The following is a 21,145-nucleotide window of genomic DNA, read 5'->3' on the forward strand; positions in this document are numbered from 1 at the left end:
CTTATAAGGAAGAAAACCTTTGTACTTTGTGGGTTTTTTGTTTTAAATGTTTATTATTACTTTTTCTTTATTATTTGTAGGCAGAAGGGGAAAAAGCCCTTTAAATCTCTTCGCAACCTGAAGATAGACCTTGATTTAACAGCAGAGGGCGATCTTAACATAATAATGGCTCTGGCTGAGAAAATTAAACCAGGTCTGCACTCCTTTATCTTTGGAAGACCTTTCTATACTAGTGTACAAGAAAGAGATGTTCTGATGACTTTTTAATGTGTGACTTGTTAAGTATATTTCCTCACAATCATGTTTGCTGTAACAGTAGCTCAGTGATGTGGGAAACATCACTTTTCCTGGTCACACCTCAGAGTCCTACTCTGCAATTGCAGTTAAAGTTAGTTTCACTACAGTTGTCACAGAGATCTGTAAGGGGATGGTGCATCGTTACATTGAATGTCTCTTTAGGGTATGTACTCTTCGACACTTATGTTTACAATTAATAATATTATTGCTATCTTTTATAGATACAATAATAGCATACAAACTTGACCACAACTACTGATTTTTGAAATTCATGATTCATCGTTTACATGTATCAAGGTGAAATCTGAGTTAGCTTTTACAGGTATAATACTAGTGGTTGACTTTCCATCTTTTGTTGTTTCTTGGTATATAAGATTACTGTAATACTTTTACAATCAACTGAAAATTAGTGCACTTAAAGTTTTCAGTTCCACACAAAGAACTGAAATATCTTGAACATAATTTAAGTTTTAGGAAGAAAATATTGATGAAGCAGATTTTTTATTAAAATTAATTATTAAGTCCGACTTAGTAGGATTCAGTCTGTGTATAAGTGTCAGGCAGTTATGTGTAGCCAGTGATTATGGTGAACCACAGTGTGTTTTTTGTTTATTGTTGTTGTTATCAATATCCTATAGCTGGACAGTATCTGTCTAAGAATATAGGATATTGGATTTTGTTTTAGTTGTTGCCAACTCTCATAATTTTAGTTGTTTGCCAACTCTCAATAATTTTCATTTTTTTGAGCCAAACTGAAATGTGTGCCTCCTGTGCCTTTTTTTCCTTGGAAAATATAATTACACAGAAGAAATTCAGATTTCACTGGTTAGTCATTTCCATCTTGTTTCCCTCTTGCAGAATATACTATGTACCTAGTTTGACGGTTACTGTAACTCCAAGATTATAAAATTCATTAGAGAATACAATAATAAGATCTTTTTTTGAGAACAGAAAAATTCCTTTTCTTCTTCCTTATGTTCTGCCCATATATATATTTTTTTGGTACTGGGGATCAAACTCTGGACCTTGCCCTTGTGAGGCAGGTGCCAGAACCACTGAGCTAAATCCCCAGCCCCGCCCATATTTTTGAAGTGATTGCCATGTTGCCTGCATCACATAAGAACAGCAGGACAAATTTTACTGAAGTACTATTTTCCTAGGTGCTGTATTAGCAGAATTAACTGGTCTTTTTCTTTGGTTTCTTTAATGTGTTTTAGCCTTTTGAGGGGGGGGCTATAAAATACCTGATTAGGTGATTCTGTGCTTAGAACAGTGATGGTTGTAGGAGTGTATACAAATTTTTATTTAAAAGTGTGAAAGTAATGTGAAAGGGAAAACATTTATAAAAAGGGATAAAAGCAATAGAGCCCTTCTGCCCTCACATACCAAGTTTAATAGGAAAAACATGTTTTATTCTGAAAGACACATAATAGTTTTCATTTCATGGATCAGAAAGATCTAGACATCTTAATTTTTAGGTATACACTGAACACAATAACAGTATCATACTACGTATATCTCAGTCACAAAAAATTCGTATATAATGTACTACTGTTTAAAATCCCATTCTTAAATGCTTTTTACATAACAGATTCTTATTTAAGCGCTATTTTCTTTTGCTGGTTTATTATATTACTATATAGAATATAAATTGTACAGTAAAATAAGTTATTAAAGCATGTGTAAACATTGTTATATATCTTCTAGATGGAGAATTTTAAATAAAATATCTTTGAAAGTTTGCCTCTTTGATTATTTGTTCAGACAAAGCACTACTATGATATTAGAATACTGATTAGCTTCCTGTTCAGCTGACAGTTATGTTGGATCTGAACTTTTTTTTCAATTAAAAAAAAGAAAATATATTTCAAACCTTTATATGATTTTTTTTTATGGGCTCTTATGAGTTGTTTTTTTTAAAGCTTTCTAGTTAACTTCTAGGATTGCATTATGATTTTTCAAATTATGTATTATTTCCAATGTAAAATACTACTTAGATAAATTCTTTCTTAAAATTCCTGTTATAATAGTATTATAACCTAAACTGAAATTACTCATTCCAGATATCTAGTACAGGTATCCAAAGTAAAAGTCCAAGAAATCTAAATGTTTTAAACTAGAAAGCAAGAAGTAGGTTTGACATTTGCATTTCAAGAAAAATACTTCATTCATAAACATGATAGTTGATTTGAAAGACTTCTTTAACACGTTCCTTATGGCTTGAACCACTGGTGGTGGTACATGCAGGACTGTCACATTGGGCAGCCTCTGTCCAATGAAACAATTATGTATGTATGGCCCTATCATGAACATGTTAAAGTGCAGCTGATGTATTGCATTGGGATTCTCAAAGAAAAATTCATGTAATACTATAAAGTACAAATGAAATTGTATAGTTCTTTGGTGATTTCTGTAATACTACACATTAAACATAGTAAATGTCAGTTTTATGTAATACTGTTTTGGTTTTGAGTAGAATTGCACAAAACAGTATTTCTCTTAGGATCTATGGGATTTAGCTTACATTAACAAAAACAGTTAACAACCCTTAATTAACACAACAGTGAACATTGGACTTTCTCCGCCTATCATCACAATAATATTACTAGGCTGGTTTTTATCTTACATATGAGGAAACTGAAGCTTAAAGAGGTATAATTTGAAGGCCATGTTCACATAGCTGATTAAGTTGGATTTTATCCCCAACAGTTACAATACTTTCAGTCCTACATAGCACCTAGTCCAGTTTCCATTAGTATTTGGTGTTGTTAAATTGAAGGGACAGAAAACAAGCAAGTATTGGGTCTATTTGCAATCTATAGTCCACATATGTGATTCTCTGCTATGTTCTTTGAACTTCTCCAAGGTTCTTTAAATTTTTACTATAATAAAATAATATTTTTTAAATTTTTTATTAACATGAATTAATTGAATGAATTAGTGAAGTTCATTGTGATATTTCCAAACATGCATACTGACATGCACTGATCAAATCCAACCTCCTTTTATCTGCCTCCTGCCCCACATCCTTCCTATCTTCTGTTAATTACTGTTCTACGTGCAGGTTGATTTTTTTTTTTTTTTTCCTGCTTCCACATGAGACAGAACATTCAGTACTTGTTTTTCTGTGTCTGGCTTTTTTCAGTTAACCAAATATCTTCCAGTTCCAGTCAGTTTCACCCATTTTGCTGCAAATGACAGTATTTTGTTTTTGTTTTGGGTAACTTGTATTAATCTCATGGTGTCTCAATAAATTTAGTATTAAAATATACATATAAAGTTTTTCCTTTCCTGAAGTCTGTATATACTTTTTTGGGCAGACCCTGTATATTTCTTTGGTCACTTTTATTGCATTATACCTTCACTTGTCCATCTCCCTAGCTGGGCTAGATGACAAGATCTGTGTTTATCCATATTTATATGTCACTGCTTAGCAAAAATTTCTAACTTTTAGTATATGTGCTGCCGAAGCGAGCACAAAAATTTCTAACTTTTAACAAGTGCTCATTTCCAAGTTTTTCAGGCTCTCTCAGATATCCATCATTGGTTAGTTTTGGGGTGCTGGGAATTGGGTTTGCTTCCAGTATACATTAGTTGAATGAATATAATGAGTATAATAAGCATTATATTATTTTCCTCTGCAAAAAAATAATTTCCTGCAAATTGAGGAAATTACTGTCATTATGTAATCAGAGACGTTTCCCCCCAGAAAGTCCATTGAAATTGAGCCTTTGCACAACATACCTCTAATATTTCAAAGACTTTCGGCAGTGATTTTCAATCTACTTGAAGCAGTAATAACCTGTCATTTTCTGCTTTTGCATTTGTGCCTCAATATCATCTATTGCTGAAGTATTTTTAATTAATTGGTTGATAAATTGCAAAGTACTTTTCATAAGAATAATTAGAAGAATGGTAAATATCCTTCTAGAGTGTGGACGTTCAGGAAATCTGATCTAGTATTTAGAAAATTATTCCTGAACTCAAGAATTGGCTCCACTTGGCACCTTCTGGCATTTGTGGGTGGGGAATGTGGAATGCTTTGAAAGCTGAATGGGTTTTTCAAGTTTTAAAATTCCCTTATGGCTAAAGGAAAACAACATTCACTATTTAAAAACACCATTGTTTGTTTTGCTTTTCTATTTGGAGCCCAAATCTGCAAAAGCACACCCAGATTTTGCTTCATGTACTTCCATGTGATGTTTCTGGAGACATGAGTGATGTGGAAACTTTTTTTTTTGGTACCAGGGATTGAACTCGGGTCCTTGCGCTTGCAAGGCAGGCACACCAGAACCACTGAGCTAAATCCCTGGCCCTGGAAACTTCTTTATTGTGCTCATTCAGAATGTTCAGAACAAATTGGAAAAAGTAATTTTTAATGATCATATTCCATGATCATTATGAATTCTATGGTGAAAGATTATGTTTCTGTTTGTCAGTGTGGACAAATAGACTCATTGGGAACAGGGGTCTTACAGCAAGACATCCAAGGCCAAAGTCTCTTTTTCTGTTTACCAGCTTTCTGACCTTAAATGAGGTATTTATTCTCTGCAGTAGGGCCCGGGATTTAGCTCAGTGGTTCTGGCGCCTGCCTCACAAGCGCAAGGTCCCAAGTTCGATCCCTGGTAACAACAAAAAAAAATAATAATTGTGCTCACTTTGGCAGCACATATACTAAAATTATTCTCTGCAGTATCTCAGTATCCTCATCTGTTCAATAGGAATAAGACTAGAGCCAACATCATAGGGTTCCTTAAAGTCTAAGTGGCTTAGGGGCTGGGGATTTGGCTCAGTGGTTCTGGCGCCTGCCTTGCAAGCACAAGGTCCCTAGTTCAATCCCCGGCACCAAAAAAAAAAAAAAGACTAAGTGGCTTAGCACATGCAGAATACTTAGATGAGTAACTGACAGAATAAATGCTCGATAAAATTGTTTTGTAGCTATTAACATCCTCATGATTATAGTCAGTAAGCAATTAAATGTAGAGTTTCCATATCTGATTACTTAACCAAAATAATTCTACAGTCATAGTTTTAGGAGACACTTCCTCAATAGCAAGATTATTTTATTAGCTTGAACCCATCACTACCTCCTTCACTGCTTGGAGCAGAGAGGACTGCCTTAGGTGAAAGTCATTCGGAGAAATGAGAGAAATGAATATGAATATTAGTGGCCTCATCCTGTTTCTAAAATCTGTCCACTTTATTCCATCTTTACTGCCACTGTTAGGACTTCACCATTTCTCATCCTGATTCAGCAGCTTCCCTCCTTTGTGATTTCACCCCCTCACCACCCCGATCCATTTGCTCAGTCCTTTTTCTCCACAAAAAGTGTGATCTTTCAGATATAAAACTTTGATCTCTTCACTCTATTTTAGAAACCCCCAGTGACAACCTTTGGGACCTGACTGCAACATATCTCTGCACCTTTTTCTCTCATCATTCTCATGTGTAGCCCTGATGAACTACATGTAGTTTTCCCCATGCTCACCTTGCTCTTGTCATTGAATGCATGCACATGCTGCTCTCACTACCTAATATTTCTCACCACTTTTATCTGTCAGTCAGGATTCACATTGGGTGTCACGTCCTTCCAGTCCCTTCGCCCAGCTTTGTCTTTGGAATATTCCAGATTGTAAACTGTAAGCCAGGGACATAGTCTGTGTGATAATTTATACCTAATTTCTGGCACATGATGCTTTTATTAAATACATGGTAAATTAATTGCCCTCAGGGGTCATGTTAGTTTCTGTGTTTATAGTCTAGCATAGCACTTAACTCGTTATCATGAGTTTATTTTCCCATTAGCTGCACAAAACTGCGTCCTTGTACATCACTGGATCCCCAACTTCCAGCATAGTACCTGCTATGAAATGGAACTCAGTAAGTTACGAAGGAACAAATGAATCAATGAGTAGTATATACATATTGTTAATTTCATATTTAAATTTTCCCCAAATTCAGCAAAGGGATTTATAGATTTCCCTCAAGTTTCTTTTATGTTATCCCAGTGATACTACTGAAATTGTAAACAAGAGTTTGCACATGTATACCTGTTTCTGAGTGATGGGTTTTTGCCATAACCTTCATCACATGTGTTTCCAGAGCTTTCATCAGATTCTTAAATGGGTCTCTGCTCATCCAAAAGATAGGCCTCATTGTAATCCTGGGTAAATGAAGTAAGAGAGTCAAAAGTTTGGGGCCCACCTTGGCAACTTAGCAAGACCTTATCTCAAAAATCAAGCAAAATTAAAGAGTTATTTTTAAATTAGCTGTTAAATATTTGCATTTTAGCCTGATAATTCATTTCATGCATTTTTGACCCAGATGAGAGACAAGGTTTGTGCCTCTGCAGTCTGACTACCTCTAACAGCTCTCTGCTTGTGCACTGAGGCAGTTCCTCTTGACAGTAGTGGGTATTTCTTCTGTATGAATATCCAGTTGGGTTCCCCCTTTCACTTACATTTGAAAGAGCAGTTTGAGACTCGTTTGCATGATTTTCTAGAAGCATCAAAGATTTAAACCCCCAGAACCAGCACCATATATTATTACCTTATCCCAGCATTCAGGTTATAGAAGGGTTTTTTTGTTGTGATTCAGAGCTGAGAACCTTCTTTGATCCAATTTATATAAACATTTTCTCTGACTTCCTTCAATAGACTCAGCATGTTTTTATGGCCTAGACTTACAAAACAAGAGGAGGCTAGAGCTTGCCTAAGGAGCTAAGAAAAAACACATTTTAAAAATAACTTGACCAAATGAATTCATCTTGCAAACACAACCTCACTACATAAACTTTATAGAGTTTTGCAACAGCAGTTCCTGAAAATGTAAACAACCCCAGGGTCCACGTGAACTGAGTCACTTGGTGAACAGAAAGAATCCCTGGCCCAAATTCTGCAGACATAATGAGCACCTTATAAAACCAAGGGCCAGTAACCTTGATATGGAAATGAGGAGGCAGGTAAAAAGCCTTACAACTTTCCAAACCAAAAGCCAGTTGGTAAGGACTGGAGGGCCAGGGTTTACAGCCTGTGGCTCAGGTTCTGGTTAAGATCCTACCAGTCCCTGCTTTCCCTTGGGAAACCCAGAGACTGCAAACTCTCATGAAGTCAGAGGAAGCCCCTACAGGTCTCACCATGTGTTCTGTTGACAACATAATGGTTCCATTGAAACTGTAATAACATATTTGGCCAACAGAGCCCACAGTATTATAATAACCTTGTACCCAGTCCTGGTTTTTCAAGCTTCACAATATTATGTTCTTTGTAATGAGGCCCATACTGTTCTAATGTATTTTCACTGAGTTTGTCTGGGTACCAAAAATAACACCTTGCTATGAATAATAAGTATAGTTATTTTATAATTGTATAGCTCTCCTTCAAAACAAAAAGTTTTGTGTTTTTTTTTGGTTTTCAAATTCTTTCAATATGGGGAATATTATGCTAGATACCATGTTTTAGACAGAACTTGGAAAAATTCAGAGAAAATGTTTGGGAATTGTCTTTAAAGGCTATAAAATGCAGCCCACATAAAAAGTTAAAGAATTTATAGTATCCCAGAGATGTGGAAAAGATTGAGGTAACTTTTAACGTATTTCAGATATATGAAAGATCACAGATTAACGTTTATGAAGTAATGGTTGTGTTCCAGGTCCTTTAAGGGCAGTTGCACATTTAACCTTCCTAAGAATTTCCTAAAATGAATATTCCCACAGTACACAAGAACAGAGTCATAGGTTGAATGACTGTCCAGATGTGATAGACAGTTTTCACAAATACTCCTTTCCTTCCTTTCTCTCTTTTTAACCTGGAAGTTGGATTGCACTTTTCCTAGCTGTGTAACTCAGGCATGACCACATGACCCCCCACCCCCACCCCAGCCAATGAAACATAAATAACATGTGTCACTTCTCCAGGAAAAGTTAAAAAGCCAGTAAACTGTGCCTCCTCTGTACTCTGCCATGGTGGCATTAATGCTGCAGAGAGTGGCTGCTCTTCAGCCTAAGTCCTACTGTTCAAGTTACTGGAGCAGAGCCTGTTCCCACACTCATCAAGATGTGCATGTTGCATAAGACTTTAGCCTTTGCAGTTTTAATACACTGGTATTGGGAGCTGTTTTAGCTATGGCTCTCCTCAGAAGCAGGACCAATATCTATCTACCTATCCTTCAAGACATTTATTGTAGAAATTGACCCATATGTTTATTGGAGGCTAAGAAGTCCCACAATATGTCATCTGCCAGCAGGAAAGACAGTGGTGTAACTCAGTCCAAAGACTTAAGAATGGGTGTGTGTGTGTGTGTGTGTGTGGGTGTGTGTGTACATGTGGTGGGGTGCTGCTTGTGTAAGTCCCAGACTCCACATCCTCAATAACCAAGAACTCTGATGTACAAGGACAAGTTAAGATGGATATCCCAACACCAGAAGAGAGAGCAGATTTCCCTTGCTCTGCCTTTTTGTTCTCCCCAAGCCCTCAACAGATTAGAACATGCTCTCACACACTGGTTATGGTGGATGTTCTTAGTCTACTGATTCAAATACTAATCTCTTCCAGAAACACATTCATAGTCACATCCTGAAATAATGTTTTACCCACTACCTGAGGGTCTTATGCAAGTTGACACATAAAATTAATCATCTCAGGGGTTTCTATAGGAAAACTTGACTGAAAGACTAAATCACCCAACTAATTAGAACTTGACCGTTACACATGCCATACACATGCCATATTCTGAACTAACATGCTGTGCTGCCTTCCAGGTGAAAAATCATGGCTATTTTCTACCTAGTTCCAAAAGGAAAAGAGATCATTATCTCAGTTCATATCAAGAACTGAGACTTCCCCACAGAGCAGATCGAGACACATGAGTGATGTGAACAGTGAGGGATCTGGAGAGCTTCCATTGAAGATTTACTCAGAAAAGAAAAACAGTTAGTGTATATAATAGTTGATGTATTTCCTTCCAAGCATGTTTAATCCACACTTTGAGTATATTTTCTTGAAGGAATTTGTACTTAAGGGAATATTTTGTAAAAGAATTCCTGGTTTGGAATTGGCCTTTGTTTCAGGGCTTCCCTATGGTTGACCCTGAACTTTTTTCCTTATAGGACTCAGAAATAACCTTTCCCCTACAAGTCAGTTTACTAGATGGCCTCCGTTTCCATCTACCAGGAATCCAAGTATCTTGCTTTGGATTCCCCCCAAATTGACCTGAGACAAGAACTCCTGTGCAGTTGATTTATGCAGGTGGTGATCTCAGGAAGTGGGAGTGAGAGAATCCGGCAGACTGGAACACAAAGGAGGAAAAGCCAATACAAAGATGAATTTGGCAAGTGGCCACTGCAGACAACTAAAGCTAAATTTTGCTTGGGTGTCTAAGAAATGTAAATAGGATGCCTCTCATAATTGCCCACCTCAAGCATTTATTCAGTGGCTCTCATTCCCCAATGGTGTCGTTCCACTGGGGTCTTTAACGAGCCCTCCCTCACTGCACCCCAGGCACCGTGCTTGCCCCTTTGCTGAACAAGCTCCTGCAGCTGTGGAAACTGTCTTGCAGCAGACAGCAAAGTCATGTCTGATGTGTGCTGGCTGTCTGGGACATTGGCTACTTCATAAATTCACTGAAATCAGAAATGTGTTCAGAGATGTAACAGTGCACCAAGGATGTGTCCTACACCAAGCTCTGCTCCCTAACTGCTAAAATCAGTTCTTTTAGAACTGATGGATGTAAGGAGGCACAAAGTCAAGATTGACATCATCAAAGAAGCTCAGTGCAAAGCTGTCTCTAAAATGTGGGAAATAATACGTATTATCCAAGGTCATTGGTAGGAGTAGAAGAGCTGATACATGTAAAAATGCCTAGCACATGTACTAGCACAAAGATGCTCTATTAATGTTAGTTTCTGCTCTCTGCCTTAGGTAAATGCTCTGGACTAGGGCATGGATGGTGAGGCAAATGGCCTGGAAGGTCCTTCCAGTTCTCTCAATGATTCTGAGATTTCCCCTGCTGGTTGTTAACTGTATCAGAACTCTTGTTCTGGCAAGTGATAGAAATCCAACACAAACCAACTTTAAAAAGGAAACCACTGACTCTTATAACAGAGTTCCAAGGTTAGTACTGCTGTCAGGCACTACTGGGTTCAGGAGCTCAAATAACGTCATCAGCCTTCCTCTTTGTGTCTCCTTCAGCTGCTTCTCCCAATGTTTCCTTTTTGCATCTAACAGCTTCACCCATATGTGGGAGTGAGTTAGGGTGGGATGGTTAAGATGTAGTCACAGAGAGCTCCAGCCTGTATTATCCTCAATTGGTAACTTCAGGGTCCATGTATAAATTCTCAGCAAAGAACTCCTACAGTTGGTGCTGCTATGTTCATAAATCTATATTGTGCCCGGAAGTTGGGGTCTTTGATGTCATACTGGAGCCTGCTGGATCACACAGAAGGAGGGTATGGAGAAAAGCTGTTGGCCACACACTTCACTAACACAAGGCAAGGTGGGGCATGAGTGAGCTAGCAATACAGAGACAAGCACTTGGCCACACACTTCACTAACACAAGGCAAGGTGGGGCATGAGTGAGCTAGCAATACAGAGACAAGCACAAGAGATTGTAGCAGGGCTGCCGTTCCTTGCTACTTCTGTTTAATGGGAGAGTGACCTTGGTAGGTTCCTAGAGTCATACTACACAGGGAGAAAAGATGCATTTATAGCTTCTGCCAGTTCCAGCAGAATCACAGATTTCCACCCAGGGACTGAATGTGGCCCCGTGCTGAGCTTCAAAACACAAAGCTGTTTTGGAACAATGGAAGGGCTCAGCACATTCATTTGGTGTCAAACAAAGCCTGATTGTGTCACCCTCTCTCCCTGTGTGTACTCTGAGGTCCTCAAGGAAACAGACGGTGTGTTAGGGAAAGAAATAGGAAAAGTCATATCAGGGTAGCTCACCCCAGGTGTCTTGAACTCAATAAAAAGATTTCTTGTGAAGTTTTTAATTTACTGCTATAAAAATAAAATTGAAAATTTTTCAGATAAAGAAGTATAGAAAAGTATGTTATCACCCAGAAAATCATTGTCAATATTTTGTATGCACTTTCACATCCTTTTCTAAATACTAAAATCTGGAATTATATAATACATTCTGCCATCTAACATGCTTTCATGGGGCTGGAGATTAGCTCAGTGTCTGGAATGGGTAAATATCTAGGTTCAAACATCTAGGTTCCTCAGCCCTGCAGTTTCAATCCTCAGTCCTGCAGATAAAAATAAAATTTGCTTTCTTTACTGATGTATAATGTACTTGAAGACAAGGCACAAATTCTAAACAACTCATTGAATGTTTATTTATTTTTAATAGCTGTACAGGGTTCCATTGTTGGGCTATACCAAAATATATCTAATCAAGCCTTAATTGATGAATATTAATTAACCTGCAAGTTCATGCTAGTCTGACAAACATTTATTGAGTGTCTACTTATGAGCCAGGCATCCTTTTTCTAATTAAGGCCACTGCATTATCTATGTCAGTTATTATTGCTATTATAATGGTACATAACAAACCACTCCAAAATTTAGTGACTTAAGGGCTGGAGGCAAAGTGGAAGAGTACTTGTCCAGTGTTTGTGAGGCCCTAGGTTCAGTCTCCAACATCACACAAACAAATAACATAATTTAGTGAGTTAACAACCACAACCACTTATTTATTATTGCTATAGAGTCTGTGGGTCAGCTGAGTAGTTCCAGTAATAGGGACCAGGCTCAACAAATTTCATTTAGACTATTTGTGAGGTAAAAGGACTGCTGGTTCATCAACAAAGAAGAATTCAATGAACCATACCGTGGGGTGTGGTAGTGGGGGAGGCAGTGGGGTAGAAGAGGGAGAGTAGGGTGTAGAAAAGGCAGGAGGGTGCCATGATTCCTGGCCAACAGCAACAATGGAAAACCACTCCCAAACCAAGAAATGCCTGGATTGTAAATCGGGATATCTGAGTCCTAATAGTGGCTATGCCATTAACAAACAGCAAGACTCAAACTGGTGGAGGTGGACCTCAACCTCCTTCTTAAGGGCTTGGAATCACAGAGATCCTTTCCCATCCCAGGATTATCTCACTAGCATATTTGTTTTTCTTTTGGCTTCTGGTGCTGAACAGCAATGAGGAGCAACTTCCACTGAAAATCCAGTTCGGCATCTGCTGAAAAAAAAAAAAAATACAAGGAAAGAAGATAAAAGTGTAATTCAACTTTATAAAAAGAATTTTTGTTCTGGAATATTGGGGAGAAATATTATTATTATTATTATTATTATTATTATTATTATTTTTGGTACCGGAGATCGAACTCGGGTCCTTGCGCTTGTGCAGCAGGCAGCGAAACCACTGAGCTAAATCCCCGGTCCTATTGGGGAGAAATCTTAATGAGTTAGCTGGCTGTGATAAATTATCTTTGGAACAAGATATTAAAGAAAAGAGAAAAAAGGAAAAGAGGGAAGAGGGAGTAATGAGGGAGCAAGAGCGGGCCAGAAGGAAAGGAGAGGAGAGGGGAGCAGGGAAGAAAGGAAGGATGTCTGTCGAGGTGTAGGCAGCCAGACTTAGGAAAAAACTAAAAAGTTACCAAAAGTCTTTTCTCAGAAATTTCTTTCCTCTGAAATGCATCATCGGGGCTGTGAAATACCCAAGGCAAAGCTCTTTCATATTGGACATGAAACACTATCACAATTGAGACTGGCCAGAGGCCACTTAGAAATTCAATAATTACTCAACCCAAGGGACTTTCCAAATGGGAAAGTAGCTTCTTAAGAGGAAATGCATATTGAACAGTATCAAATCTAATTGGAATCTTGAGAAAATAGGGTCCTGAGTAGGTAGAACAACTGGAGGATAAAGAAGGTCAGGATGAATAGCACTTTCACTTTTGTCTATTGCCTTAATTATGAAATGAAAAAGAAAATCTTGTTTATATTTTTTACGCCAGTAGGGAAAGGAGTGCTTTGAAGAAATTCCCAGTTCATAAAAAGCTACCTTCAGTCCGAGAGTAGAAAAGTTTATTTCCTTTATTTCTTTCTCTCAGGCATTCAAGAAGAGCTAAGGAAATGCAAGAGACCTTTCTGCTTTTGCCATCAGGGTGATATGGCTTCTGGTAATGGTAGTGAGCATTGATCACAAAAGTAGTAATACTGTGTTTATTAAACTGAGAGTCTGTCGGAGACCCTCATGATTTTTCTGTTTGGACGATAAAGGAAGTTATGTCAAGTGGGAAGCATCCATGGCACATTAGCCTCTTCTTCTGTTATGAGCATGACATGCCAAATCCACTTAGCACACAGTTTTCTGATTTTCCTTTTTTTGAAAGATGCTAAACATTCACTCTAGAATGAACCTTGAGGTCTAGGCTAGGGTGTCTTTAGATGTAACTACCTTAGACTCTGTTTCTCCTGGCAACTAACTGTATGGATCCTATCTAAGCCAACCTGAGTGAGTTCCTCTCCATAATTTGGAGAACTGAGGCAGATCACCAGTATACCACACCTGGCTTGTGTTAAACCAGAGAAAAAACATCAAGCTCATGTCTTGAAAGATATGGCTCATGTCATTAAAGATTCATATCAAACACGCACACACAAATAGGGTCTATTTAGTAGGGAGATATGAAGGTGCATTGGATCACTATGATATGATCAATAAAATCCTAAAATCAGAAGCAATAAGTATAGTCTCTTTACAATAAAAGTATTTAAAAAATAACTTCGGAAAGAGCATTCACTTTATTTATTTCACTTTATTTATTTCACTTTTATTTATTTCACTTTTTTTTGTAAAATTAAGGATAGAAAAATGTCTCTAATGATTTGAAACCACCATTTTGAGCAACTGCCACTGATGCAGCTTTGAACAGTGTTATAGTTTATCCTGGCTTCCAATTCTGACCTCTGTATGCCTCAGTTCCACTTCTGCAAAATGTGATTGATGTAATGTGGATTTTAGAAGAGATTACTATAGACATCCAGTGTCATTATTGTTAAAATAGTGAAGATTGTACTAGCAGAAAACAAGGCATAAGATAGTACATGCTTCTTGTCATGGTTATAATTGCCATTAATTACTTCAGTGTTTAGGAGGAGCCATGCATATTTCATTTCCAGGACCCAGAGTTCATTACCATAAATTCTGTTGTCACAGTTGCTCACCTAGAACACTGAGACAATCTCTTGAGCCCTGTGATTAGTCAGGGTCTTGAAAACAAAATCAAAGCAGGTCAAAGGAAGTGTGTCTTACTGTTGAACATGTGCTAGGCACTCAGATTTGTGAACTGTCCTTGCTTGATATGAAGGGGATGGACTTTGAGAATGCCAGCTGTTTGTTGGTCATCTGCATGTAATAGTTATAATTTAGCACCCCACAAGCACAGTGACACTAAGTAATCAGATTTAGTAAAAATGAGCAAGATCACCTTCTCACCAAATGTGAATCCTGAGCACTGCTGTCCACTGCAGTACAATCGGGAGTCCACGATTGTCAGTAGCTGGGCAAACACACTTCGTCACCTGTACTCCTCACATCATCAGATGTTATGATATCACTATGATGGCACCTTTCCAATACTGTTTTGCTCTTTTGGTGCTTTCTGAGTGGAAGCTGTAAGAAAGTGGTTTGATAACAGAACCTTTGGGGATTTTTCTCACAGTGTCATTTCCCTTTAGAGGAAATGTATAAAGTGTGCATTGGAAAGATGGAAATTAATTTATATTGACTTGGTCGGAGAACTGAATGTTATTCATTCTATACCAAACCCCTTGGAAATACTGTCTTCTTATTCCCAATTCTGGGAGATGCCATCCCAACGGTGACAGTGAAGCTTCTGGATTCAATGTGACTGTAACATATGCTGGGATCTCTTACTCTCATGAAGGTAGGGCTCCATGTGGGTGGACTGAGAACTAAATGTTGGAAAGACCAATAAATGGTTTTCCTTGAACACTTACCAGTGACAGGCACGGGGCTAAGCCAGTTAGATACATTTCTTCATCAAATACATACAACTATATTGTTTTGTTTTGTTTTGTTTGAGATAAGATCTCACTGTGTAGTTCAGGCTGGTCTTGAATTTATTATATAGCATAGGCTGGCCTCAAACTCACAGCAATCCTGCTGCCTTGGCCTCCTGAGTGCTGGGATCACAGATGTGCCCAGCTAATTTCCTATATTCTTATCTCCATTTTATAATGGATGAGTTACAGAGGTGCAGAGAAGTAGGAGTCAGCTATTATGGGTCTCTCTGACTCTGAAGGGGATTCCCTTAATGCATGTCTCTGTCTCTCTGAAATCCTTCAGGTGAGCCTGGCCCCTCTCTTTTCCCAGAGAGATCCTGCAGTCAAGATTCACGAATGCCCCCTGATTCCTCAGATTGATTCCCTCTGAACCTGGAGAAGATTCTCTGATGCAGCCTAAAAGCTGACAACTTCATCTTGGACAATTGTTCCCTTTGTGGCCTGTTCCACATATGTATCAAAATACACAGAATACTTAGAAGACCAGAATCAGTCTTCAGTCTTATAGTTGTGTGAGTCACTTAATTGTCCCAGCCAGTCATTTCATCTATAAAATGGAAATGCCTGTTCAAAGGTCAGGAATGGGCTAGTTGCTCTCACTGCCCACTTCTGTTCTTTTATAACTTTATGAATTTAAGATATATGCTCTGGACTCAGAATTATGGGTGGAGTCAACAGTCACTGAAAACATTTTACCCAAGCAAGAAGTATATTTTTCTCTTTTATTTGTTGCTGTTTGAGTTACAGCTTCAGACATTCCTTTCACAGTTGCTCCACGTAATTTTTCTCCATTAATAACTGCTAACAAAAATCATTAAATGTGTTTGATCTTTAGCCTAGCATTTGGGATCCAGCCCTTGTTATCTAACTATATGCCTAGTCCTCATACCAAGCAGGTTAATCTTGGTTTCTGGAACACATCTCACATTTTTTTCTGCCTTCCTGTAGTTCTATTCCTGTGGTTTGGAGTTTACGTCTGAAATGACTTTCCTACTTAACTCCAACAATGTCCACCACTTTCAAGTTCAGTTCAAATGTCCCATCATCCCCAAACTTCTGCCAGATTGTTTCAGTTCAGGTTTCATCTTTTCCTGTCTCTGTGCTCCACAGAAGTTTATTGTGCCTTTAAAAAATTCCTACCCCTCTCATAGTCTTCTTTGTACTCTTGCTGTTTGTGGTTCTCTCATAATTCTTATTAGACTGTAAGAATCTTCAGGGTGAGACCCAGGGTTACCAGCCACTTTGGTTCCTAGTACATTCTTTGTGTCTTTACATGATGGGGAAAATGTTCTTTTCCCCTTGCCTCCCCCTTCCTTCTCTTCCTCCTCTTTCTCCTACCTCCTCTGCCTTTCACTCCCCTTCTTTCATCTCCTCTGCCTCCTGTTTCTCTTCCTTGTCTTCTTCTTAGGCTTCATCTTTTTTTCCCATTAATCTCATAATGAAGACCTTACCAATCCACATGACCCCATCAGCCCAAATTATCTACCAAAAGTCTTGTCTCCAGATACCATCACCCTGGGGGCTAAGGCTTCAACATATGCATTTTGAGGCAACACAATTAATTCAGTCCGTATAAACACCTACACATTTATCAATCTAACCTAAGGATACAGCAATAAACTACATGTCAAAAATTCCTGTTTCATGCAGTATGCATTCATTTAAATAGAAAAAAAGTAAGTGTGTGGAGACAGAATAATGGCCCCCAAAGATTACACAACATTCCCCATAACCTGTGAATGTGTTACATTACCTGGCAAAGGGAAATTGGTTGCAGATGGAATTAAGTTTGCCAGTCAGCTGACATTAACATAGATAAATCTGGATGGGCCCAATGTAATGAGTAGGGTCCATATAAGCAGAAGAGAAAGTCAGAAAGGTCAGAGTGATGCAATAAAAGGATTTGACCTTTCATCACTGGCTTTGAAAAGGAGAAAAAGGACTACAAGGCAAAGAATGCAGGTGGCCTCCAGAAGCCGGCAAAAACCAGAAAATGAGTTCCTATGGACTTCAAAAAGGAATTCAGCCCTGCTACAATCTTTATTTTAGCCCAATGAAAGCTGTATTGTACATCTAACCTCCAGTACTATAGTAAATTTGTATTGTTTTAAGCCATTAAGTTAATGGTATTTTGTTCTGTAGTCAGAGAAAACTAATCACTGTGTAACCCAGGCTGGCCTCAAACTCGCAGCGATCCTCCTGCCTCAGTCTCCTGAGTGCTGGAATGGCAGGGTTGTGCTTTTAAATAGGGCTGAAAAGGGAGGCCTCTGACTGTTGAGAAAAGAGTTGAAGAAAGTGAGGTAGTGTCTTAGCCATGAAGAAGCTGAGCATTCAGGAAGTCTTGCAGACAGAGGGCACACCAAGTATTAAGGCCCTGTGGTAGGAGTTTCCTTGTCACTTTTGGCAGCCAAGGAGGGCATCATGAATAGAGGCATTTGTGATGGGAAGGCTGGCAGGAGGTGAGGTGTGGAAATTACATATTCCTAAATTCTACTGAATAATATTTCCAAACCATAAAATGTGTAGTAAGAATTATAAAATCCAATAGTCATTTGGTACTCCTCGGTCAGTATGCACCAAGATGCCATCATAAGGAAAGGTATGCAAAATCCAATTATTTTCCTCAGGAAGGCAGGGAGCTCACATTTGAAGACTCCTACCATGAACTAAGAATGCTTTTTATATGTAATTTACCCTTCAGAATCATCCTGTGGGTTGATAATTGCTCCCCCAGTTTACGCAGGAGGACACTGAGCCCTCAAGGTTGAAGGTAGGCCAACGTCGTCGTTCAATGAGAAAGTGGCAGGCTCCAGTTTTGCTTCAAAGATCATGGTCATTCCATTACTCCCAGCTTTTTCTAGGAACTTAAAGCATTTCCCAATGATTTATGCTCCGATCTGTGTCAGTCAGTCCATGGTATTTTTCAGCAACTTGAAGATTTTGGAGGAGGTAAGCCATTTGTCTTTCTCTGGAGGCCTTCGAAGTGGCTGCTCTGGACCCAAACGCATCCTTTCTCACGCAGCATCTTTCCTGACGCCCTGGCCCGAGGGTCGGCGTCTTTTCTGCAAGGTTGAGAACCCCCTTAGATTGCACATGTCCCATGTCTTTCCGGGAGGGAAGATGATACCAAAGACCGTCAGACTTCTCTCCCTCTCCTAGTTGTTTTTGCACAGGCGGCCGCCAGGCGGCCCCTCTCGCCGGCGGCCCCTCTCCGCGCCCCCGCGCGATCCGGAGTTGGGCCGGCTGCTCAGCGCTGCGCTGTGCGCTTGGGTACATGTGGGGGCTGCTTTGCAGCGGCTGCGGCTGGAGCTGGAGCTCTGCTGCGCTGGCCAGAAAGGCCCGCACGTGGATCAAGCGCTGCCCTTCCTGATAGAGCTTACGCCTCTTCTCTCGCGCCGGCTGCTGCTGACCCCGACCGGGCCCTGGGCTGAAGGTAAAACCCCACCATAAAGAACCCGCGCCAAGCGAGGGGAGGCGGCGCGAACGCGCGGTCCCTCTCTCGCGATTGAGCCCTGGCCGGCAGAGGTGCGGGACGCCCCGGGGCCGAGTGCAACTGGAGGAGGGCGGGAGGTGGTGGACCCCGCTCCGCTTCAGTCGCTCGCGGGCTTCCGGGGTTGGAGTCCGCTTTGACCCGGGTCTACGCTTTGGCTTCTGGCCGGCTCCCGGTGCGCACTTCCCGGGCAGGAACGGGGGTCCACTTCCTTCCCACCAGGGATCTGTGGCCTTAATATTAAAAGATATACCAATAAAATCCTTCTTTCAGGTTGCACATCTGTTCCCGAAGTTATCCGGAATCTTAGGTGCCTGCAGGGTGCACGCTGGGCGGTGGGTGGCGGGAAGACAAACTTTTACAAAAGTGCTTCTGGGCGGGGGACATCGCGTGGGCGTCCGGATCGCGAACGAGGACTGCGTAGGGGACTCCGCGGCTTCACCGGGTCACCTCCGGGGCTGCTGGGGCTTCGTGAAGGGAGGGAAGAAGGAAAGGAATAAAGGACGTACGAATCCTGCCGAACTCTTGGGCCAAGAACTGTCAAACATCCGGAATCCCAGCCCCCTTCCTTTCCCTGCCCTAGAGGTGAAACCGCAGCTTTGTTTTGCCCCCTCTTTGGACCCCTACAGGGGCGGGCGTAGAGAGTCGACCTCCAGCGCCTGGAAAGTACTAGAGTCCCTAAACCACTCAGCATTCCTTCCTATCCCCCTTTCTGACCCCTTTCAATAATCCTTTCCCTCAGGGACCGCGCGACCGAACCGACTGAAATCGGGGCGAGAGGCCTTTTGTTTCTCCTCGTTTCCCCTGTTGTTTGCTTTTCCAACGTCTGGTGCGGCTAGGGGAGAGAAGGAAGCCCCGCTTGTCCCCAGCCTCCGCCTTCCCCGCCAGCCGCTGGGCGGGTGCGGGTCGGTGATTCGGGCTGGGGAAGTACATCAGTGGGACCGCGCCGCGCCTGGGGCTTGTGGTTAGAGGGCGGGAGTGGGGGTTGGGGGGAGAGAGTTGTTCCTTCCCCGCCTCCTCGGCTGCCTGTGACCCAGGGCACATTTCTCGTGAGGCGCAAATCCCGGGAGGGTGTTGAAAGCATGGTTCCGCCTCCACCCAGGGTGTCTGGTGTTTGGTTCTAGAGAATTTTCAGTCGCCAGCTAAAGGCATTGTGGCTGGGCCGCAGCCTACGGTGGGAGAAGGTCAGGGCACCTCTGGGAGAAGAAAGCCAAGGTCTGGGGTTTGCAAGTTCCCAAGAGCAAGAGAGCAGGCAATACTCCATAGAAAGAACGGAGATGCAGATAACTAGAAAGCCTCAAGACTGCCTGGACACAGAGGTGCAGTGGCACACTCTGGAATACACAGTCTGTCGAGTTCTGACTAATGGCAGGGCTCCACACTTAGATTCTAAGCCCCCTCTCAGTATTGTAGAAAAAACAGACCAGGAACACGCGGTGCGTTGGGTACAAAACAGTGTTAGTTTCCAGGTGGGAACAGGTGGCCGGGGAACAGGTGGTCTGGGATGGCCCTGAGTTCCTTTGTGGGTCCACCTCAAAGTTACAGGTGGCCCTGTTCCCTATACGGCTTAGGTACTAACAGACGGTGTTGATTCTTAGTGAGTGTGGATGATTAAGGAGTCAGAGCAAAAGCAAAGCATCCACCAGGAGAAGACACCCCCATATGGGTTCCAGAGAGTCAGGGGAGGCCTGGCCTGTGCCCCTTTGGAACCTGTATGTCTTCATACCCTTGCACTTAACTTGATGTGGCTGTTTTTCTGTAGGTGACCAATCAGTCCTTCTTCCAATGAGAGTCAGTTACTCTCCTTTTGTCCTCCCACCTTGGATCTCTCTGGAGCTCAGGGCAGGAGGTTTATGTGGCCACACTTGTAAACATGTACAATTCAAACTTTTTGCTGTTGTTCCAAGAATGGAACCCAAGGCCGCGTGCATGCTGGGCAAGTGCTTTACCACTGAGCTACACTCTCAAACTTTTTTAAGTAAAAAGTGTGTTAGGTTCTGTCCAGGACTGGTTTCCTTTTTACTGACTTAACAGAATTTTTGAGCTTCCACTTAGCAAAAGGACAAGACTGCTAAGTCAGGAATTTGAACACACAGAGAACTTTCTCCAGTGATTTCTGGATATTTTTTGCAGTAGGACAATCCAAACAAAAACAAAAAAAAGCAAAATCTTTGAAGTACCAGAAGGTGCTTTAACAAACATTTCATTATAAAAATGATTCAAGGTAGGATTCCTTTGAAATTTAGCAACAGCAGCAAAGCAACCAAAAAGACCTGCTCAAGCAGACCTGCTTTGGGTTCTGCTTATGAACCTAAAATAGC

The 21,145-nt window shown here is 40.7% G+C and overlaps 2 protein-coding genes across 16 annotated transcripts in view; both read left to right on the forward strand.

The window, feature by feature from the left end:
- Window positions 1-16,784, forward strand: part of C9orf72 (C9orf72-SMCR8 complex subunit) — a 50,880-nt gene extending 34,096 nt beyond the window's left edge. For 8 of the 12 annotated variants that reach the window (XM_087183810.1, XM_004838375.3, XM_004838374.3 and 5 more), the window contains one exon: window positions 81-16,784. In XM_087183810.1, coding sequence (XP_087039936.1) covers window positions 81-267 — 187 coding nt within the window. In that variant the 3' untranslated portion in view covers window positions 268-16,784. The remainder of the gene's footprint in view (window positions 1-80) is intronic. The other 4 variants (XR_001183036.3, XR_015440042.1, XR_015440043.1 and 1 more) reach the window with 4 other exon arrangements.
- A 1,242-nt stretch (window positions 16,785-18,026) lies between these two features.
- Mob3b (MOB kinase activator 3B) overlaps window positions 18,027-21,145 on the forward strand; it is a 198,089-nt gene continuing 194,970 nt past the window's right edge. The window contains exon 1 of one of the 4 annotated variants that reach the window (XM_021252947.2): window positions 18,027-18,767. The gene's annotated coding sequence lies outside the window, so the exon portion shown is untranslated. The remainder of the gene's footprint in view (window positions 18,768-21,145) is intronic. The other 3 variants (XM_013069768.3, XM_021252949.2, XM_004838371.3) reach the window with 3 other exon arrangements.

The sequence above is a fragment of the Heterocephalus glaber genome, unplaced genomic scaffold (assembly GCF_053883595.1).
Source record: "Heterocephalus glaber isolate CG9 unplaced genomic scaffold, H.glaber_assembly_v1.0 deba00001481, whole genome shotgun sequence".
Classification (NCBI taxonomy): domain Eukaryota; kingdom Metazoa; phylum Chordata; class Mammalia; order Rodentia; family Bathyergidae; genus Heterocephalus; species Heterocephalus glaber.